The 24,511-nt window shown below is 40.2% G+C and overlaps 1 protein-coding gene across 2 annotated transcripts in view; it reads left to right on the top strand.

The window, feature by feature from the left end:
* The window catches only part of slc1a9 (solute carrier family 1 member 9), a 57,805-nt gene that overhangs the window by 31,468 nt on the left and 1,826 nt on the right, over positions 1-24,511 (top strand). Inside the window, exons 7-9 of one of the 2 annotated variants that reach the window (XM_057817430.1) lie at positions 83-277; positions 10,100-10,234; positions 13,714-14,158. In XM_057817430.1, coding sequence (XP_057673413.1) covers positions 83-277; positions 10,100-10,234; positions 13,714-14,158 — 775 coding nt within the window. The remainder of the gene's footprint in view (positions 1-82; positions 278-10,099; positions 10,235-13,713; positions 14,159-24,511) is intronic. The other variant, XM_057817431.1, reaches the window with a different exon arrangement.

Raw genomic sequence — 24,511 nt, forward strand, 5'->3', positions numbered from 1 at the left:
TCCCGTTGGACTTTGTGCGTGATTTTGTCTCTGTGCCAGTCTTGACGTCACCACCTGTCCATCTATTTTTCTGAATGTTCAGCGCCGGGACCTTGCCGGTGACGTTCCGCTGCCTGGAGGAGAATTTGAAGATCGACAAACGAGTGACACGCTTCGTGTTGCCGATCGGCGCCACCATCAACATGGACGGCACGGCCCTCTATGAGGCAGTGGCGGCCATCTTCATCGCGCAGATGAATGACATCACGCTGGATGGCGGACAGATCGTCACTGTCAGGTCAGGGGGAATCCTCATTCAAAAAAAAAAAGGGAAAAAAAATTCAATTACAGTATTCATAACCCTGATTGAAACATGTCAAATGGACAGCATGGGATAAGAGGAAATCTGGGCTGGCAAAAATCCGCTAATAATTGATCCCCATTCTAATTACATTGGGAAAAAAAAGACCCTTTTCTTTTAAAGAATAATGATAGACCTACATTCAGTAGACGTGTTATTGGTTTATATGAAAAATGAAAACAAATGGATAGATATTGACCTGATAATTAATATTAAAAAATAAACTACGTTTTGTTTAAGAAAATCCTCAAAATTTGCCAACATTTATTTTTAAAAATATATACAGTATGTGTATATGTATATGTTTTACAGTTGTGGTCAAAAGTTTACATACACTTGTGAAGAACATAATGTCATGGCTCTCTTGAGTTTCCAGTTATTTCTACAACTCTGATTTTTCTCTGATAGAGTGATTGGAACAGATACTTCTTTATCACAAAAACCATTCATGAAGTTTGGTTCTTTGATGACTTTATTATGGGTGAACAGAAAAAAAGTGATCAAATCTGCTGGGTCAAAAATATACATACAGCAGCGCTAATATTTGGTAACATGTCCCTTGGCCATTTTCACTTCAATTAGGCGCTTTTGGTAGCCATCCACAAGCTTCTGGCAAGCTTCTGGTTGAATTTTTGACCACTCCTCTTGACAGAATTGGTGCAGTTCAGTTAAATTTGATGGCTTTCTGACATGGACTTGTTTCTTCAGCATTGTCCACAGTTCTCAATGGGGTTTAAGTCAGGACTTTGGGAAGGCCATTCGAAAACCTTAAATCTAGCCTGATTTAGCCATTCCATTACCACTTTTGATGTGTGTTTGGGGTCATTGTCCTGTTGGAACACCCAACTGCGCCCAAGACCCAATCTTCGGGCTGATAACGTTAGGTTATCTTGAAGAATTTGAAGGTAATCCTCCTTCTTCATTATCCCATTTACTCTCTGTAAAGCACCAGTTCCATTGGTAGCAAAACAGCCCCACAGCATAATACTACCACCACCGTGCTTGACGGTAGGCATGGTGTACTTGGGGTTAAAGGCCTCACCTTTTCTCCTCCAAACATATTGCTGGGCATTGTGGCCAAACAGCTCGATTTTTGTTTCGTCTGACCACAGAACTTTCCTCCAGAAGGTCTTATCTTTGTCCATGTGATCAGCAGCAAACTTCAGTCAAGCCTTAAGGTGCCGCTTTTGGAGCAAGGGCTTCCTTCTTGCACGGCAGCCTTTCAGTCCATGGAGATGCAAAACACGCTTGGCTGTGGACACTGACACCTGTGTTCCAGCAGCTTCTAATTCTTGGCAGATCTGCTTTTTGGTGATTCTCGGTTGAATCTTCACCCTCCTGACCAATTTTCTCTCAGCAGCAGGTGATAGCTTGCGTTTTCTTCCTGATCGTGGAAGTGACAAAACAGTGCCATGCACTTTATACTTACAAACAATTGTTTGCACTTTTGCTCTTGGGACCTCCGGCTGCTTTGAAATGGCTCCAAGTGACTTTCCTGACTTGTTCAAGTCAATGCTTTTTCAGGTCCATGTATGTATATTTTTGACCCAGCAGATTTGATCACTTTTTCTGTTCACCCATAATAAAGTCATAAAAGAACCAAACTTCATGAATGTTTTTTGTGACAAAGAAGTATCTGTTCCAATCACTCTATCGGAGAAAAATCAGAGTTGTAGAAATAACTGGAAACTCAAGAGAGCCATGACATTATGTTCTTCACAAGTGTATGTAAACTTTTGACCACAACTGTATATGCTATATGGCGGAAAACGCTCAGGTGACTTGAAATTCCGCTCTGAGACCCCCAATTTGGCCAAACTCAAATTTGTTCTATATGCATGTGTGATACATCATTGGAAAGCTTAAAATCTCAATTTTCTGGGGGAAGATAAAATTTGAACAGGTGGGCATTTAAAAAAAAAAAAAATTGCTTTTTTTTTTTAAACAGCAAAACCCTGACTGGAGGTGAGAGCATGAGAGAGCATGATTAGAGACGCCACGATTTTAACGAGATATTATCGCGCACTTACCTCTTTTCGATCCAAAAATTCCATGTAGCATTTTTCACCGAGTGTGACACAGCTGTGAATGGCCTCAGCCGGATTTTGGGGGGATTTTATGAGTGAAACATGGTCATATAACAAGGGTCGCGATATAGAAATCGCGGACATCGAGGAGTGGTTGAGATTTTCTCTTTCATGTAATCACCCTTTTAAACTTTTTTTTATCAATTTTTCTTTGTTTGGATCGATCGTTTATAATCTAGAATATTGAGGAAAATGAGACGTTAACAAAAAAATACAGTTAAGCGATAGCATGAGGTAGATATCTGTGACCTTTTTACAGACACCATTTTTTTCATTGTGACGTAATTTGTTTAAAAGTTTAAAATAAGTGAGTAATATTTTAAAGTCATTCTTTTTTTCTTTTTTTTTTTTTTTCAACTAAATATTAGACCTTAATTAATGATTCTAAGCTAAAAATGACAGACATTTCAAATAATAAATATAATTACTCAGCTTCTTTTTATGGCTGGGTTGAAACAAAAGCAGTTGCGTGACGGTTTCCAGGGTAAAACGCCCAAATTAAAAAAGTTCGGGGGCTTAATGAGAAACTGCACATCTGCAGAAGAACCCCAAAAGGACCAACTAAAATAGCTTGAAAAATAACATTTTGTAATCAGTGTTGTTATTTTTTTCGGTAGTGAGTAATCTAATTAATAACTTTTCTCATCTTTGCAATGCCATTACCGTTACTGAGGATGTAACGGCGTGCGTTACTACGTTGGTTGAACGAAGTGAGAAAAGTGAGAGACATGGACTTCCGGAGAGAGCAGAGCGGGAGTGGGGTGGAGCAGGGGTGTCCAAACTTTTTGCAAAGGGGGCCAGATTTGGTGTGGTAAAAATGTGGGGGTCTGACCTTGGCTGACGTTCTTTATGTAGAACAATATATTTAAGCAAATTTTACCTAGCCATTCTGTGTGTCACATTTGCTTTATTATTTTTTTAATCAATAATTTCAACAATCTCGCAACTAGCCTTTATGGCGTTCTCTTTCAACTCTCGGGCTCTTGCGAAATACTACTGCTGTGAAATTAAACTAGCTTCAAGTTGCTTCAATTTCTCGCTACGTATCTTGTCGTACATGTCAGCTTGTCTTGTTTGGTAATATCGCCTCACATTGAAATCTTTAAAAACAGCGACTGTCGTTTTGCAAATGAGGCAGACAGTTGTTGCTTATTTTAGTAAAGAAAAATCCAATTTCCACCTATCCTTGACGCGTCGGCCGTCTCAGTCAACTTTTTGTTGTTGTTGTTGATTGTCGCTATTTTAGAAAATTGGGAGTAAAGGGTCAAAAGGGTTATGTTTCTTAGAGTGTTGCTGCATTTTACTGGGTAAATGAGGAGCAGCATGTAGTGTGTAAGATACTTCATATGCCGGTAGCAGTACTGCTGACCAATTTATTAAGTCTGTGTGTGGGCCAGACGTTATTGATTTCATGACAGAGGCTGGGGGCCGGATGAAATTTGACCACGGGCCGCATTTGGACTTTGGACATATCTTGGGTGGAGGGAAGGGAGTTGTGACGCCGTTGCAAACGCGATGCTAGGTGGCCCCAATAATACCTGACTGTAGCCGATAGCCTACAAACTACGCCCACATGATGCTACAGTAGATATCACATGTATAGAAAACTAGATGCAAAATGATAGACTCGCCGGTGTTGGTTAACAGCTGCCATCTTAAAGCAGTAGACTTTTCAGGAAGGCTCTCTTGTTGAGAACCTTCCTAGCAAACCTAAGTAACTTTTTATCTGAAATTCTCCTAAATCGGGAAAATCTTGACTCTTTAAGTGATGAAACTGTTTTAAAACTTTCACATGTCAAAAGTGGACAGAAGGGAACTAATGCAATAACGGGAGCAATTTTAACAACTTTAACGGTTGAGTCACAACATTAAATGACTTCCAAACATAGCAACGGTTACTACTGTAGATTATCTAGTTATCGCAATACCCGCAATACCCCTGTGTCCAGTTAAGTTTAAGGTAAAGAATTGGGCTAGGGCAAATTGTCACAAAAACCCTTTGAACTTCACATAGTGTGACCTATGTTTCTTTTTTTGGAATGAAAAAAAAACACATGAAAGGTAACACCAGTTACTTTGCCGAGTAACTAATTACTCTTACATTCATGTAACTGAGTTACTAACTCAATTACTTTTTGGGAGAAGTAATTTGTAACTGTAATTAATTACTTTTTTAAAGTAAGATTACAACACTGCTTGTAATGCAAATTGTTGTGCAAACTCATTTTTTTCTGGGTTAGCTTAAGCGATAACTAGTGTTGCCAACCGTGCTTTGAAAAAGGTAATCGCCCGGTATTCAAAAACAAAAGTACGCGTCCCGAATTAAGCTTACAAGAGCTTTATCCCATATTATAAAAATCGAAAATAGTGTTGTATTTGCAGAACGAACTAATACTGGTATGTAGACATGTGCTGATTACCGATTTTAATGTATACTGTGGTATGAAAATGTCAAGGTTTTAAAACCACAAAAATTTTCCGTCATACCGTCCGTAAGGTATTAGCTTTTTTTTTTTTTTTTTGTCACAAAAATGCATAGAGAAATCCCTCGCGTGCAGCTGTAAGGCTCAACCTTCCCCCAGCGGTTGTTGCTCAGTGTGAGTGAGTCAGCTGTGCTACACGATGGATGGAGGAAGTGAAACTCCTGAACTTTTTCCCCCATCGATGAAAACGAAATCGCTGGTATGGGAATACTATGGCTACCAAAAAAGTTACAGACAGCCGCGGCTTAGAGGAGAAGGGCCAACCGACATGTAAAACACGTTTGCAGAGGGTGGCTGCCGAGGAGGCATTATCTCCAATATGATTTCGCATTTATACCAAATTAAAGGTTAGAACAACACTGTCATGAATGTTTCCCACCTGCTATGAGAGTTAACTCAAGCATGTCTAGTGTGTCTAGCGGTGGTAAAAGGTGGTGTTTCTCCCTGGCAACTCTCTGTGTTGAGAAAGAGTGTGTGAATAATGTAAACATGATACGAGTCATACACATGTGCTTTTTATGGAAATTAATTCAATTATTTTTGTTCTGATGGTAATAATGTTGAGCTGTAGCTTTAGGACTGCATTTATTTTATTTTTATTTAGAATATTATGTTGTTTTTTTACATTTATTTTAACTTAACATTATACAGTGGTACTTCGACATACGATCGCTTCGACACACGATCTTTTCGACATCCGACATAAAATTTCATTCACCATTTCTTTTTATATCCGACGACATGCTCGAAAGGCGACGATTTTTGACAGCGCCGCAGTTTCTTTGTTTTGCAGGAAGACGGACGCACGGCTGATTTTCTTGTGAGACAAATCAACACTGGATCCAAAACGGTTAGCGCAGGTGGAGAAAAAAAAAGAAAAGGTGACGCTTACCATTGAAATTGTCAGGAATACGCGGGCAGGCAGGTGGTGTGGATCCAAATGCAGGGAAACAAAAAGCAGCCAGGCAGGTGGTGGTGATCTCAAAAAAACCTTGTAATAATAACTAACAAAAACACAAAGTACAACCAAAAGTACTGGGGATCAAACTGGCAAGGTTCAAACAAAACTTACTTTATCGGAGGGTACACGAGAGCTTGGACAGGACCTTGACTTTGACACAGACATAGACATTGACGATGACGCAACAAGGAGTGAAAAGAAAATGGGAGCTTATATACACACACGCAGACAAGGGGTAACGAGACAACGAGGAACAGGTGAGCACAGGAGGAAGCAAGTTGGAGGATACACTAAGAGCAGGCACAACAGGTGAAATCAATGGGGCATCACAGGGACACACTAGGAGGGAACCAACACAAAACCTAACAGAAATGAAGATGTGAATGATAGGAAAATATAAGCATGGCGTGTGCATCTATGAACTGGGTCGACAATATGGCCGTAGAATGTTGATCTCGGCCGGCGGTTCTCCTCCGTTCGCCAGTCTTTATAAGTTAAGGTGACATTTCTTATTGTGGTAACATCGCCAAAGAAATCGCCAGCATCGTCAGGTTTCTAATCATTTATTCCATCAACTCGTCTAGTGTCTGCTGCCGTTGACGCCAGAATCAAAACTGAAAGTAAAGTCACGTCAGCCCCGCGCTGCGTTCAGGTACAGCAAAAAAAAGTCCACCACGTTAGAACTCGACTCTTTACATTATTACAGGTATTATTATTATCATTATTACTATTATTATATAATTGTTATTCAGATTTTTATTCATAATTTATTTGTTTTGCTCTTTGTAATTGCTATTTGCCATAGTAACAGACGTATTTTTTCAGGATTTATTGTAGGTTTTTGGGCTGTGGAACGAATTAATGGAATTATAATGTATTCTTATGGGAAAATCCTGCTCGACATACGACCATTTTGACTTACGAACAAGGTCCTGGAACGAATTAACTTTATATGTAGAGGTACCACTGTACTTATGTTTCAATATCATAATATGTTTTGCACATTTTAGAGCTGTAATTGCAATACTGTGATTGCAATACTGTGAAACCAGGATATTTTGGCTTAAAGTTACCATACCGTTATAATACCATACCGGCACATGCCTACTGGTATGGTGCTTTTCAAGAATATATAGGGGAGCGTAATACCCCACCTCTCCTGCTTTCTGACCAATGAGCTGACGGAACAACAACAATCCCGTTCATCTCATTGGTCGAGGAGGTATTGTAGTGTACCATGAAGAAAACGGAAGACAACATAAAAGTGGGAAATAAGAGGTTTGAGTGAAGCAAGAGTAAAAAGCATGTTCAAAATGATGTTCGTTTTTTTTCTTGCTCATCTCTGTACTTTAGTTTCACTTTTTGTATTATTATTATTATGTAATTTTGTGTTCTGTCATTTTGGTTTGCTTTTCTACATTATATTTGGAGTAATCATTTGCGACCCTGTTATTGCTAAGGGAACTTTGAATGAACCTAAGTTGTTAAAAAAAGAAAATGTTTACCTCTGCGTTAATGTTTGCACTTTTTAAAAAAGTATTAAAAAAAAAAAAAAACGGCCAAAAACACATACACACGCAAAAAAAGGCTCAGGACTTTAAAGGTTAAATTATACAGTTTTAAATTTAGCATGACAGATGTTATTTTATTCTGGTATTTTTTTTGTATTAAAAATACATTGCTGATAATTATTATTTTTCATGTGCTTATATCACTCTAATATGTACCTAATAAGGGTGTAACGGTACATGTATTTGTATTGAACCGTTTCGGTACGTGGTGCTCAGTTCGGAACAGAGGCGTACCAAACGAGTTTCTGACATAATGTAACCCTTACTTTTCGAGGCTGTGAGTCGATCGGGTCACAGTTTCTTTGTGTAGATTTTATTTACTCCGTCTTCTCTGCTATAATGAGGACCAACACGGTAGGACAGTATAACCCAGAAACGTCAACGGCGCGACAACATGGCCGCCGTGACAACGCAGTGAAACGCGGACGTTAAAGTCAATCAGCCAATGCACAGCAGTCGCAGTGCGGCCGCGTGTTAGACGCGTCCCAGAAGCGGCTCAACACGACGCACGCAAAAAGAACGGCATTTATTATTTGACGCGAGACGCGACCCTCCTGCGTCAATACTACTACCGGTAGCTAGGATCGGGCACACCGGAAGTCACTCTTGTAAAAATACGGTGGATCCGGTCGATTTTCAAACGAATATGCAATCGTAACCCACTTTTTGAGTCCATCAGATCTCTTGAGTAGTAGATCAGGGAGCAGTTGACTTGTCTTTGTTGATTTACTGCTGTCTTCTCTGCTATAATAATAACCAACACGGTCCCGTGTTCAATACAAAACCCTCCTACCACAACAAAACAAGTAGGAACTAATATTCAAATAAGAACTAAAGTTATACAGCATAAAATATACAATATACTGTAAATGAATACCACATCACATTTGTAAAATGTATACACACAATAGAATAAATAATAGCCCATTTAAATAAAATGAATTGAAATGAGCTAAAACACCAGTAATTAAATAATAAGAATAATACACAGATCCTGCTTACACAATTAAATTTATTAATTTTTGTGTGGTGCTTTGAGAAAATCCACCAATAAAGTTTTTTAAAACCGTTCATAAGGGGAAAAAATGATTCATTGAGGCATTTCATTTGTAAAATACATGTTAAAATCTTTGTCATTGGGATTGCTTTTCTCTTTAGCACAGGACTTCTTTTTTCTTCTTTCTTTCAGAAAGAAAGCTGACCAATACGCTGGGTCTGAAAGGCAAATTGTTGCTGGATTATCTTTAAATACCCGCTACTTTTTGAGCAGAATTCTAGCTTTGTATAGGCTAATGTTCCTATTGTTGAAAGCACAAAGGTGTGTAATAAACAACTAGCACATTTATATTTTGCATTTTGTTTTCTTACTGTACCGAAAATGAACCGAACCGTGACCTTAAAACCGAGGTACGTACCGAACCGAGATTTTTGTGTACCGTTACACCCCTAGTACCTAATTAATTCAGTTTTGAGTAAAATTATTGTAATATTATAATGATAATTAAAAAAAAAAAAAAACTTTTCACATACAAAAAAACCCAAAACAAATAAAGATTAACAGTTATCAGGCCAGCCGGCTTTACCAATGGAGTGTCCCTTAGTTTATTTCAGGGAGTTGGCAACCCTGGTGATAACCTTCCAATCCATTTGAACTGGGATGGTTTCAAGTTTCAGTGCCATTGACGGTGATGGAAACCCAATCTTTTTCATTTGGAACCTCCAAAATTTCTAAGAATAAAATAAATGTAATCGCATAAACAACTTCTTTGTTTTAGAATCTAATTTGAGACACAACCACACCCACTATAAAGCTGAACTCTGCCAAGGCTTGAAACACATTACACTAATTTTTGGGAGGCTCTCCATCAGAACTGTCATGGAAAATCCACAATTTGTGTTAAAAAATGGCACAAAAGAAAGCTTGGCCAAAATAATCAAACGTCTCTAGCAGATGTGACACATTACCAAGTACTGTAATCCATGTAGAAATATGGCAAATTAAATTATCCACTTATTGTTGTTGTTTTCCTAGCAGCATTGTTTGGGTGCTGCGTGTGCGTGCGTGTGTGTTTTACATTTGCATATAATAGATTCCCAGCGGAGGTTTTGGCCGTTCCACTGGCTCCCAGCATTCTCTGTGTGCGCTTTGTTGTCTGTGGTCTGTCAGCCTGGCATGGTGGAATAAGCCCAATATTTTACTGGCCGCCGCATCTGTCTGCAGTTAAGTCGCTTTTTAAAATCGGCCCCGCTTTCATGTCGCTCGAGTCAAAAACACGACGTTGGCGCTGGTCAAATTGATTCAGGAGTCCTTGAGGAAAACAACGAGCGCTCGCGATTGACATACGGAGAAGAAAGTGCAACAAGTCCACTTGTTCGTAAAGTTTCTCAGTCATGGCAAACTTCTGTTTGGAGACGGAGCAGTCGCGGTCGCACCGACAAATGATTCTCAGTGTGTGTGCAACTATTTGATCAATGGCAGCATAACCGCTGAAGCCTAACCTCGAAATACTGTATTGTCTCTTGCGGCCGAGAGACCGTCGTAAATATGCGACGTGTTGCTGACTGTCAGCTTTGCAAATGTCGTTTGTTTGCCAATGAATGTTGGAGCTGACACGAAAGACAGAAACATGCAAGTAAGTTGTCCTTTCTCGTCCCAGCATGACGGCCACCCTAGCCAGCGTGGGAGCGGCCAGTATTCCCAGCGCCGGATTGGTCACGATGCTGCTGATCCTGACGGCCGTGGGCCTCCCTACGCAAGATATCAGCCTTCTCATCGCCGTCGACTGGCTGCTGTGAGTCAGGTGTCCGCTCGCAGGGATTTCAAAAGTCTGCAGAGGTGGGGGGGGATTTTAGAACTACTGTACGTGGGACTTGCTTGGTCTTGAAACTAAAAGCTAGGAGATGTGACAACTACAACGATAGAACCCCACATAAATCGATAAGATACGAGTAGGTACAGTGGGGCAAATAAGTATTTAGTTAACCACTAATTGTGCAAGCTCTCCCTCTTGAAAATATTAGAGAGCCCTGTAATTGTCAACATGGGTAAACCTCAACCATGAGAGACAGAATGTGGAAGAAAAAAAACAGAAAATCACATTGTTTGATTTTTAAAGAATTCATTTGCAAATCATGGTGGAAAATAAGTATTTGGTCAATACCAAAAGTTCATCTCAATACTTTGTTATGTACCCTTTGTTGGCAATAACGGAGGCCAAACGTTTTATGTAACTCTTCACAAGCTTTTCACACACTGTTGCTGGTATTTTGGCCCATTCATCCATGCAGATCTTCTCTAGAGCAGTGATGTTTTAAGGCTGTCGTTGGGCATCACGGACTTTCAACGCCCTCCACAGATTTTCTATGGGGTTGAGATCTGGAGACTGGCTAGGCCACTCCAGGACCTTGAAATGCTTCTTACGAAGCCACTCCTTTGTTACCCTGGCTGTGTGTTTGGGATCATTGTCATGCTGAAAGACCCAGCCACGTCTCATCTTCAATGCCTTTGCTGATGGAAGGAGATTTTCACTCCAAATCTCTCGATACATAGCCCCATTCATTCTTTCCTTTACACAGATCAATCGTGCTGGTCCCTTTGCAGAAAAACAGACCCAAAACATGATGTTTCCACCCCCATGCTTCACAGTGGGTATGGTGTTCTTCGGATGCAATTTAGTATTCTTTCTCCTCCAAACACGAGAACCTGTGTTTCTACCAAAAAGTTGTATTTTGGTTTCATCTGACCATAACCAATTCTCCCAGTTCTCTTCTGGATCATCCAAATGCTCTCTAGCGAACCGCAGACGGACCTGGACGTGTACTGGCTTCAGCAGGGGGACACATCTGGCAGTGCAGGATTTTGAGTCCCTGGCGGTGCATTGTGATAGTAGTCTTTGTTACTTTGGTCCCAGCTCTCTGTAGGTCATTCACTAGGTCCCCCCGTGTGGTTCTGGGATTTTTGCTCACCGTTCTTGTTATCATTTTGACACCACGGGGTGAGATCTTGCATGGAGCCCCAGAACGAGGGAGATTTCTTTACACCCAGCGTTTTACCTATTGCAGATTCAGTCTTCCCAGCCTGGTGCAGGTCTACAATTTTGTCTGTGGTGTCCTTCGACAACTCTTTGGTCTTGGCCACAGTGGAGTTTGGAGTGTGACTGACTGAGGTTGTGGACAGGTGTCTTTTATACCGACAATGAGTTAAAACAGGTGCCATTAATACAGGTAAAGAGTTGAGCCTTGTTAGACCTCGTTAGAAGAAGTTAGACCTCTTTGACAGCCAGAAGTCTTGCTTGTTTGTAGGTGACCAAATACTTATTTTCCACTCTAATTTGGAAAAAAAAAACTTTAAAAAATCAAACAATGTGATTTTCTGTTTTTTTTTCCACAATCTGTCTCTCATGGTTGAGGTTTACCCATGTTGACAATTACAGGCCTCTCTAATCGTTTCAAGTAGGAGAACTTGCACAATTGGTGGTTAACTAAATACTTATTTGCCCCACTGTAAAATAAATCCGCACACTGATAACTTAAGCACGAACTAAGCTTATTGTCAGTTTTGCCTTTGAGAGTACAACGTAGTGGCCACATTTACATGCAACTAATATTCAGGTCAATAGTCAATTTTTCTTTTTAGATGTTTGCAATTATCATTTTCCATACGCAACAGAGATCGGGGTGATGCTAATTAGACCATTTCAGCATTCAACTGAACCCCGCCGCCAACTTCTTAACTTTTCGCTACATCTTGCTATCCTGGTACTTTCTAGCGCCAGTTAAAAGACTTAATGTTCAAATTAGGAGTGGGAACCTCTTGGTACCTCACGATACGATACAATTTGCGATACAAAGCTCACGATAACGATGATCTGACGATACGGCGATACAACGATTATTGATACATTGGTCAGGAAATCATTCTAGGATATTCTACAAACAAATAATCAACAGAAAAACAAGTTTCTGCTGTGAATTGGAATGAGTTTGTCACTAGTAGACGTCCAATCCATTTGAAGTGGGAGGGTGGCAGCGAATGAACTTTCGTTCATTCGCTGCCATCCCTCCCACTTCAAACGGATTGAGCGTCTATGGCGGTCAGAGGCAGCCAATACCAGGCAATGAGTTAATTTTGGGGTCATTTAAGGTCAGTTACCTGTTGATGTTCAGTTACTTCCTGTTGATTTTTGGATATTTTATGGGTCACTTCCTGTTTATTTTGAGTTGCAGAACAGGAAGTGACCTGGGAATCACCCAAATGAATAGGCAGTGACTCAAACTCAACAGGAAATTACCTGTCAATGCCCTAAAATGAACCGCAGGTGACCTGTAAATGCCCTGAAAATCGGACAGAATGACTAAATGCTCTGGTTTCGAATGAACGAACGTTCCCGGTCTAAATGGATTGGGCGTCGTGCACCGTCAATGCACCCTTAGAGTTAACTGAGACACTATTATGGTGGAAGATTTTGGTAGCAACTTGTTGGTTCCTTTTTATTTAATTTTTTTTAACATTGACACCTTTTTAAAACGATATCTTGATTCTTAGCAGGAGCATATCGATAACCTTTTGGGATAAAGAGTATCACGATATATCACCATTTCGATATTTTGTCACACCCCTAGTTCAAATCTTTCACTGCGTTGTTTTAGCCATATATTAGACAGCAACATCTACTTCCTTTACTTTAAAACAGATTTGTAAGTATTGTCATCTTTTTAACGTTTTATATGGCCTTGCACAACTGGATAACGGCTAAAATACAAACTTATTGACAATTAACTAAAGGATAATTGGCTGCATGGAAACATGGCTATTGATAGTGAATGTGTTAGTGAAGCAACTGATAGCGATATGTTTTGTGTTTGCGCAAGATTGTAAAACTTTACGCAGCTTACTTTGGAATTTGCTTGATTGGGACTCAGTCCATCCTCTGAACCTTCGAATGTAACCAGCATTCTTCTGATTAGCCTAGTGCAGATGAGTTCACTACCATGTGTTGGTTGGTCATTGGGCAAATATTTTTGCCAAATCAGCAACTAAAGTACGGATACTCATTTCAAATGTGCGATTATTTATTGTGGTTCAGCAAGACTGTAGAACTTGACTTAAGACTCGCTTAAGTCATTCAGCACCTTTGACAGTGATAAATGCCAAATCCATTTGAATTCCCAGTTCAAATGAATTTTACATCCATTGCGTTAATTTTGGCAAATTGGTTTAACTTGACTCTGACTAGAGACATAGTTAAGACGCCATTCTTATACCACTTAGTGACCGCATGCGCACCTCCATCAACGTGGTGGGCGACTCTTTCGGGGCAGGCATCGTGGACCACTTGTCCAAAGCGGAGCTCCAGGAAATCGACGCTGCTGAAATGCAGATCCTCCCTACGGAGGAAGAGCTGGATTTCATCCCGCCACCACCTATCCTGACCGAGATGGACCTGGTGGACCCGCTCAAGCCGCCCGAGCTGCCACCCCGTTCGCCCCGTCCTCCTAAGCAGAACCACCATGGCCACGTCCTGTCCCAGTCCCACTCGGTCACCTACTCGCCTTCTCGTTCTATCCGTTCCCCATCGCCGCGCTCTATCCGTTCGCCCTCTCCGCGTTCCATCTGTTCCCATTCCCACTCCCCTCGACCATTCCGCGCCCACTCACCTCGCCTCCTCTGCAGGACGGAACCGGGCTACTCAGCCCTACCCAGCCACGATAACCAGGTACAAACACATTTTCTGCTCCTCATTTTGCTTTATTGTTCTTCTACATTATTTTGGGTTTGTATGCTCGGTGCGCACCGTCAATTCTGCACTGTAGGGTGCAATTGTATCACACAAATTGAATTAAATTGAAGTAGGGCTGCAGCTATCGATTATTTTAGTAGTCGATTAATCCATGAACTAGTTAGTTTGAATAATCTAGTAACTGGAAAACGAACATGAAAAATTAAAATATCTGAGCTGAGCCTTAAACGGTATTAAAAATAAATAAATGAGGAGCTATGTACAACAAAAGAACAATTGGCTAACTTACATGGCAAAAGCTTAAATGCTAACTTTTTTTTCCAATGCTCTCAACAAATGGTTCAGACTCATATTCCCACAAAAAACGGCTAAATATACATATAAACTAAATTACGAATGCATTTAAAAATCATTAGCCCAAAGAAAAACTTAGCTTACGTTGGTCTTAACAGGGAGCAGTTGGATTCAGCCATGGGAAAAGAGGCAGACCAGAGGACAATGTATCCACCCCAATCAATAAACTAAATGTAAACACTTTCAAAATAAAACATTACAATGCCACTTTAATTAAACGAATCCTCGAGGCAACAAAATTTAATTTGAATGTTTTTTTTCTACTCGAATACTCGAGTTAATCGATTAATCGTTGCAGCACTAAATTGAAGAAATATATAAGCCACACCTGATCATAAGCCACAGGAGCCCCCATTTTAACATGGGATATATTTACATGGAAAGATCTTACGCAGAAAGACTGATTCAAAATCTTTCTACTAACCCAACATCCAAACTGCAAAAGAAATACACTGAACCCTGGCTTCTTAGTTTGCAGCAGACAAATTCCTCTTCAAATCCCCATAATACTTCATGAACACATGTGCTAACACGAGTGTAGGAGCTTTTGTTGGAGCATTTTTGGCTAGTGTATATTTGTTCTTCTGTCATGGCATCAAGCTTCAGATGTAGCTTTTCTACCGATAAAATCCCTACACTGCAGTGTGTCAGCCAAGCAACTTGATCATAGTCAACTGTGATCCATTGTTATCCTTAAAGTGCTTGTGACGCATAAAAAAATCTTACATAGCATTATTACGTGAATCATATTTTGAGACAATTAGACTATATACAACAATTTGGCAAAGCGCAGATGACGAGAAATTAGTCTTTTAATCTGCCGTTTAGCCTCACCTGTCATTATAGCGCTCTAGCATCCCCAGCTGGAGGATGACGTCCGCAGTGTAACGATTTCAGCTGATTTAGAATTCAGCCCATTGAGGGGAAAGATTCAGAAAGAGGAAAATGTGACAGAGAGCGGCAAAATGTCATCATTGTTTCAATCGCTCTACTCCAATACTTTTACAGAATATTCTTTATATTTATATAAGTATTTTCCCCAATTGCTAAATAATGGTATAGTCATGACAAATGAATGAATGGAATATGAAATAATAAAAACGCGTTTATTCAGTTCGACAGGGCAAAATTACTGCATAATGGTCAAAACCTCAGACTTCTTAACCTCCTGAACGGTATTTTATGCCAGCTTTTGTTATTTCCCTGCCCTGGCTTTGGAGACAGAGAAAAGAGCGTGAACTAAACAGGAGGCGCGACAGCTAGCCCACGTGCTAACCCGAATGGCTTTTCAAGGCTAACCCGAACGGCTTTTCAAGTCTTTTTCTCGCCTTTCGAAAACAAAAAAATCACACAAAACTACCCCGACTCATGTCACACACGGCGGCGGGGTTGATTGTCTTCTCCGATCGGCCAGCCCCCGGCGGCGAGCAAGTTTCGGTTCCGGCAGGAGTGCTTGTTGCCGGGAACGCAGTTGGAGAATGACCGCTGAGCGTCTCCTCCAATCTTTTTCGCCTTTCGAAAATGAAAAATCACACAAACTACTCCAACTCATGTCACACACGGCGGCAAGGGTGATAGCCCTCACCAATCGGCCAGCCCCCAGCGGCGAGCAAGTTTCAGCTCGTCGTTCCCCTGCTGCGGCCCCGGCAAGAGTGCTCGTTGCCAGGGACAAAGCCGGACAAACCGGCCAACATCGGAGGAGCGCGTGGCTTCCCGAGCCCAAGCTGAGGTTAGTGGTCTATTGGCGGGCACACGAAGAGGACCGAGGGGGTGAAAGTAACCGTGGTGTGTGACAAGCTGCCGGTCGTCGGCGGAGTGGCCTTCTCGGTGAACAGGGAGCATTGTCACCCACAAAATGCAAGCCACCTCCTTATTAAAACGTGTGCCATGAGCCCAGTATTTGACATAATACAAAACATATAGTTTACTTACTTCCTCGTCGGTTTAATAGTCCCACAGTTGTTTTGGCCATTCTCCGTGGTGAACAGGGACTTTTTGAAACCCAAAAATGCTCACACGCTTCTCCCTGGTGCAGCAACAAAAGTCTGCAGCACATTGGGCTGGCGTGATGCAAAAAATAAACTAATCTGCAAAATCAGTTGAAAACGCAATCCTTTTGCATGCTACATAGTAATGGCTGTATTGTGAGATGGTGACCCGGCTGACGTCACATTCACATTCTTCCTCAATCCAGGTAGTCCTTCATTTTCATGGCGCGGGATTCAAAAATTGAATAACTAAATAGATAGCTTCCACACATATCCAAGCGATCTATTTCATTCAGGAGCATAAAATACTGCGTGAAATATGAAATAAACATGCTTTTTGCACTTAAAATTGTCCTTCTGTTGTGGCAGGAAAAATCGCCATGCACCTAAAAATTACTCGACTTCTAACAACCATAGTCTTAGGAATGTTATCGCTACTATGTTTAGAGCGGCACTCAGAAACTTTTAGTTTTGATAATGGAACAATTGTTTGAGTAGGTAGAGACTGAATGCACCAAAAGTAGCAAAATCACCATGACGATTTGGGCCGCTTGGAATCTATCAATTAGCCACTTGGTGATAAACCCGCAAGATTAAAAGGGAAAGAAAAAAATAGTGGCTTGTAGTCTGAAAGCAGGGATTTTGGGCCCCATGAAAAGATATCACTTTGGGCCCCACCACCAGTGCCGGGACACACACACAGATTTACAGTATCAACTACGTAATTTCCTGCATTCTGGTGAATCTTTACACACTAATTTGTACATTTTCTGCATTAATTTAAGATGAAAATATATTTAAGTAAACATACAGCGTATAGAACAATAATGAATAAACTGATATCATCTATAAGAAATGTACTGAAGGCCATCTTTTACAATCTAAATATATTTTTATTAGAAATATTCTCAAAGCAAATACCATAATGAATGACTTAGAATAAATGTTGTGTTTGAACTTAACTATACTACAGTATACATTACAGTATACAGTATACAACTGTTTTAGTATAGTGAGATTGCTAAGGATTTGCCTGCTGTACAGATTAAATGTAAGCTAAAAGTGGAGCAAACACTAGCTAGCAAACAATTACAGTATTTCATTATGGAGTAGGCTTAGCCTCAACTGGAAATTTGCGATCTCCACTATAGGCTAGAGCTCCGAAGCGAGGTCCCTTGTTAACAAACTAAATTCAATTGATGACAAACTAAATTCAACAAATTCTTCACAAAGTGGATTCAAGCCGATTTTAAAAAAGAAAATTTCCACACCAACTTGAAACATCTGTAGGATACCAAAAAATGCCGTGATTGAAGCTGGGAAAATCCCGTATTTCTTACGGAGTGAGCTGGGACCTCGGTTCGGAGCTAAGATAACATGTTAATTTTCAGCACTACTCTGACACAAGACAGCAACCTTCCTTTGTGAAGTACTTTGTCGCATCCTGTTGGCCTTTTCTACCCATCTACTGTTTTGCTTTATTTCCTCTTTTGAAAACCCGATTTTTGTTTTGAAAACATTTCTTCAGTACTGCGCTGCGCGCACTTTGAGTCATTGAGTGGTGTAAAAGCAAATGTGCACCGCTATGCTCCCGGTCTGATCGAAGGAAGGGCGGACCAAACCATTTAATGAAAATTTGGGGGGAGGGGCCTGGCAATAAATATGCTCTCTGGGTGTTTACTTTTTGGCAAAAACAAAACAAGAAAACGAAACCCTTCTATTTATTCCTATTAAAATGATCATGATTAATATTTAAATTTGCAAACGATTACCTAATGTTCTAATTTTCTTTGTGGGCCCCCATCAGGGCATGGGCCCTTAGAATCAGTCTCACTTTTCTTTTCTTTTTCAAATATTTTTATTCAATTTTTTCATGTATATAAACAGAAATTTACAAACAAGATAACACAAGATAAACCCTCCCCACCCACAACCCCAAATGTCCTGAATAACTATAGTATTTAGGCAAACAAATACATATCAATGATGAGTTAAAGGCAGTGCATCACAAAATAAAAGCTGTTGCGTTTATGTCCATATCTGTATATATCTTTATCTTTAGAGAGAGAAAATGTAAAAATAGGAGGAGAATGATTGTATTTATCCATACGTCTCAAGGGTTCCCTCCGAACATCTGAGCATATCTCATGGCTTTGTTTGAGTTTTGTGAAAGTACGTCAGAAAAGGATCCCACGTCGTATGGAACCTTCTCCTTGACCTAGTCAAAGAGAAGCGCAACATTTCTAGTTTGAGGCAAGACATTAAATCCCGACGCCACTGGATAAGCGTGGGCAGGGCAGCCCCCTTCCACTGTAGCAAAATTGTGCGTCTAGCCAAGAGCAGAGCAAAGGTGACCATACGTTGTTCTGTAGATGACAAGTGATCATTATCTTCACGAAAAATACCAAACAAAGCAAGGGTAGGATTGATGTTAATATTCTTATTTAGTACTGTGGACAGAGTTTGGAAAATATCAAACCAAAATTTCTGCAGTTTGGGGCACAGCCAATACATATGTATCAATGTAGCCTCCCCAAATTTGCATTTATCACAGGTGGCCGTAATGTTCGAGTAAAAACTGGACAGTTTAGCTTTGGACATGTGAGCCCTGTGCACCACCTTGAACTGAAGAAGGCAGTGCCTAGCACAGATTGATGATTTATGTATTGAAGATAGTATAGATTCCCACAAATTATCAGGGAGATGCCCCAAATCTTGTTCCCAAGCTGCCCTTACCTTATCAATAGCTGAACCCAATGATAACGAAATGTAGTTATGCAGTTTTGACAGTGCACCTTCGGAAAGTGGATCAAAGGAGAGAAACCGGTCGATTGGATTAGGACTGGGTACTAAGGGGAAATTGGGCACATTAGAGCGCACATAATGCCTGACTTGCAAATAACGAAAAAAGTGAGTTCTGGGTAGATTATATTTCTCAGTCAGTTGAGTAAATGAAACAAAGTGTCCATCTTCAAACATGTCAGCAAATGATTTGATACCCTTATCATGCCATATCCGAAAGTTATAATCACAAGAAGAGGGGATGAAAAGGTGGTTGGAGGCAATCGGACTCAAGAGAGAAAACAGTTTGTAGTTAAAGAATCTCCTAAACTGGACCCATATACGAAGGGTGTGACGTACCACTGGGTTAAGTGAGTTTGGTATTTGACAGTCTGATGATGCAGCTAGAAGTGCAGGAAGAGAGACATTTTCACAGGAGTCCAGCTCCAAAGACGTCCAGCCTGGACCATCCAGTTGAAGATAAAAATGAGTCCAGAAAGCGATACAGCGAATATTAGCAGCCCAGTAATAATGACGAAAGTCTGGGAGCCCCATACCTCCGTCCTTCTTTGGTCTCCGTAATATGGCTTTACCGACCCGAGGCCTTTTTCCTTGCCATATGTACGAGGAAACTATGGAATCTAGAGAAACAAAAAAGGCTTTTGGAATAAGTACTGGAATATTCTGAAATAAGTACATAAATTTTGGAAGTATATTCATTTTTATTGAGTTTATACGTCCGGCAAGCGATAATGTTATGGGAGACCACTGTGATAATGATGTTTTAACCTGATTTAACAAAACAGTAAAATTATCTCTTAGAAGATTCTTAAACTGCCGTGTAACGACCACTCCCAAATATGTAAACTGTCTCTCTTCAATCTGGAACGGGGTGCTGCTATGGTCCAAAACAAGCGCTTCTCTATTAACTGGGAATAATTGACTCTTAGATATATTGATTTTATATCCAGACACTGAGCTAAATTGCTCAAGCAATGTAAGAGCAGCTGGAAGCGAGGTGTTGGGGTCAGACACATACAGGAGGAGATCATCTGCATACAGAGACACCTTATGCTCAGTACCCCCTCTCCAAATACCAGAAATATCCTGGTTGTTCCGGAGTGCAATTGCAAGTGGTTCAATTGCCAAGGCAAAAAGAATGGGGCTTAGTGGACAACCCTGGCGGGTTCCACGACCCAATGCAAAGGGCTGAGAACTTATGCTATTTGTTTGAACTCTTGCAATGGGAGAAGAATACAGCAATTTTATCGATGCTATGAGTGTTGGACTAAGACCAAACTTTTCCAGGACCTTAAACAAGTACTTCCACTCTACCCGATCAAACGCCTTTTCGGCATCAAGTGAGACTATACATTCAGGAACATTACTCGGGCTTGAGTATAAAATATTAAAGAGCCGCCGAGTGTTAAAGAAGGAGTGTCGGTTTTTAATGAAACCCGTCTGATCCTGCGCTATTATTAAAGTGGCAGCTTCCTCTAGCCGGTGTGCTATTGCCTTGGCAAAAATTTTTGCATCTGTATTCAGCAAAGAAATTGGTCGGTAAGAAGCACAGCGTGTGGGATCCTTACCCTTTTTGGCAATGAGAGTTATACGAGCCTCATTCATGGACTGAGGAAGTGAACCAAGCCTGAGTGACTCAGAGAAAACGGTGACAAGGTACGGTGAGAGTAATGCTGAGAATGTCTTATAGAAATCTGATGGTAAACCATCCGGGCCAGGCATCTTCGAAGATTGCATGGATGCAATAGCCCGGGTTATCTCCAACTGGGACACAGGACCCTCCATTTTCCCCAGTAATGTTGATGGAATGGTTGGGATGGGTAGAGGGTCAAGAAAGGCTGCAATAGTTGCATCATCATCATCATCATCGTACTTGTTAAATTGCGAGGTATACAGCTGGGCATAAAAACTTTTAAAGGTGTCATTTATTTCAGTAGGATCGAGAGAAATATCACCATTGTCTGTTTGAATACGTGTTATAAATTGTTTAGCTTTTTGGCCTTTTAATTGATTAGCTAGCAATTTCCCAATCTTCTCACTGTTCTCATAGTACATGCTTTTACTTTTTAACAGGAGGTTTTCAGTTTGGTAAGTAGTGAGAAGGTCCAGCTTTGTTTTCAATTCTACACGTTGGTTAAATAGCTCTGAGGTTTGATCAAGAGCATAGTGACAATCAATCTCCTGAATTTTTGATATCAACTCTGATTGCTCCTTTTGCGTTTGTCTCTTCAGGTTTGCAGTAAATGAAATAATTTGCCCTCTAATATATGCCTTAAATGTGTCCCAGACCAGAAGAGAGGATACACCAGGTGAACAATTAATTTCAAAGAAAAGAGTAATGTGGTCTTTTATGTAATTAAAAAACTGTGGGTTTGAAAGTACAACAGGGTTGAAACGCCAGTGCCTCATAGGCCGGGGAACATTGGGAAATGACACCGACATCACGATAGGGGCGTGGTCAGATATGACTATGCTTTGGTATGTACAAGAGTTGACCCGAGGGATAAGTCTGCTATCAATAAAAAAATAATCAATTCTAGTATAAGTGTGATGGACACTGGAAAAGAAAGAGAATTGTTTTTCTCTAGGGTTAAGAAAACGCCATATATCCGAAATCCCAAATTCAGCGATGAATGATTGAATACATGATGCAGATCTACTCACTACTGCTGATCTGCTGGAGGAGCGGTCGAGACTCGGGTCCAGCCAGCAATTAAAGTCCCCCCCTAAAACTAAGTAATGTGTATCCAACCCATTAAGAAGGGAGAAAAAATTATCAAAAAAGCGGACATCATCCGTATTAGGAGCATAAACATTAGCAAATATAATTTTGGTGTTAAAAAGTTTCCCAGTAACGATTATATATCTCCCATTTGAGTCAGCTGTGACATTGTCTGGTTCAAAATGCATATGTTTGGCAACCAAAATAGAAACTCCCCTTGCCTTGGCTTCAAATGCAGAGTGAAAGTGCTGCCCTGACCAGCCCGTCATAAGCCTGAGGTGCTCAGATGCTCGTATATGTGTCTCCTGCAAAAAGACGATGTCTGGTTTAAACTGCTTTAGATGGTTAAATACCTTCTTTCTTTTGATTGGATGATTTAGGCCCTTGACATTCCAGCTTACCAAATTAAGATCACCATTCATGTATTGTCTAATCTGCAGAGTATAATGGTACTGACATAATATAATATAAAGCTTAGTGATAGCGCTGCCACATCATCATCAAAATAAAAAATAAAAATACAAGCCCTTAAAGTGCCTAAATTAGAGCATGAAGAACTGCTTCTCCCTCCCCATTCCCCAACCCATTGAAATAAATAAGAAAACACAAAAAAAACCTTCCAAAAAACTTTACAGATAGCAACAGTAAGTTGCAAGCTCTTCCTAACTTTCCCTATACGATACATTTACTTCCTAATTCCTATCCACTTAATCTCGATCCCACTCTCATATGTGCAACAGTGCCACTAAATTAGTAGCCCCAATGTGTCTAATCGTTTTGCCCAGCATGAAAGGCTGAAGAAGTAAACAGACAAAAGAAAATAATAATAATAATAACAAAATTAAATAATGATGAAAATGATGACAAATAAAAAATAATGAAAGCATTCGCTGGGTTGAACTATTAACATAACAGCATCAGAACCCCCAGTCAATAGTAAATGAATCAGTCTCACTTTTCACCCCTATACGGCACCCCTGTCTGAAAGTACCATAGTTTGTGGTAAGCTTGAGAACGATAAACCGATACGACCGGATATTAGTTTTTACAGGTGAGAAATACAGCTGTATCGATAGTAAAGTTACCATTTGACAGTAATTAGCCATTAAATATTCAATGAACCGATAGTAGAGATAGAATTCGGCTATCGCGAGCACAAGAATCGGCTTCTAATGCCTAGTTCAATGCATTGCTTAATGGGATAATAATTTAGCTTTTACTTCACATGCTGCGCTTGTGTCATTTACCACACAGCGCACTTAGATTGAGACGGCAATTATGATATAATATGGACAAGCACAACTAACGGTCGTGGTTGCCTCAACTTCCCATGAATTTCGGCAGAACCGCTACTATTCGCCGTCATTACCCGATCGTCACGGGCGTGTCATAACAACGCGAGAGCTAACAAAACCACTATAACACACGCTCCGTAGCGTTTTCTTCACAGCCCAAAACAAAACTAGTAGTCGCAACGAAGCAACATGCTAAAACAATGGACCGTTTGAGCACCGACGCCAGCGACGTGCAGCGATTGATTTTCAACGCACCCAGGAAAAACAAAAGTCGGAATTTGAGGTGAGGAAGGCAGCCAGATCTGTTCGCATGGGACAGAGCTAGTGTTAAGTGTGGAGCGGTAAAGAGATCGTGAGTTTCTAACCCTGAAAAATAACCCACAACAATGGTAGAAAGGGCAGCACGACCCTCTGGAGATTTTTTTTCCACGAAACGCAGTCTACTTAAACATGAACATGTGGATTAGTTGATCTTCCTCAAGAAAAAAATCTGCCCTTCAAAAAAGATATGGACAATGATGAGGCATAAAAAAATGTGGAAGCACAGGCACATGCTGCTTATAAGGTTAAAGTAATGATTATTGACCTGTCTGTCTAAAATGCCATGTTTTTATTCCCCCAATTATACCAGTGGTAAAGCATAATTTATTATTTATTTATGATAACATTGCAGGTTTAATTCTTTTTTTCTGCTGCTGCATATTTTTGTTTGTAAGATGTTTACGTTGAAAGTTTGTACTTAAATTACTTACCTCTTGTATTCAAAACACCAGGAATTACAGTAATCGAATTACTGCACTTTATTGTTGTCTGTCACTGGAGTTTATTTTATTATCAATCCCATCCAACAAAATGACGGTCATATAGTAAGCCTTTTTTTTTTTTTTCATAAAAAAATAAAACTAGGGCTGTCAAACGATTAAAATTTTTAATTGAGTTAATTACAGCCTAAAAATTAATTAATCACAATTAATCGCAATTCAAACCATCAATAAAATATGCCATATTTTTCTGTAAATTATCTGTAAAATAAATTATTGGAATGGAAAGATAAGACACAAGATGGATATATACATTCAACATACGGTACGTAAGGACTATATTTGTTTATTATAACAACAAATCAACAAGAAGGCATTAACATTATTAACATTCTGTTAAAGCGATC

Source organism: Corythoichthys intestinalis, chromosome 16 (assembly GCF_030265065.1).
Source record: "Corythoichthys intestinalis isolate RoL2023-P3 chromosome 16, ASM3026506v1, whole genome shotgun sequence".
NCBI classification, from domain to species: Eukaryota; Metazoa; Chordata; class Actinopteri; order Syngnathiformes; family Syngnathidae; genus Corythoichthys; species Corythoichthys intestinalis.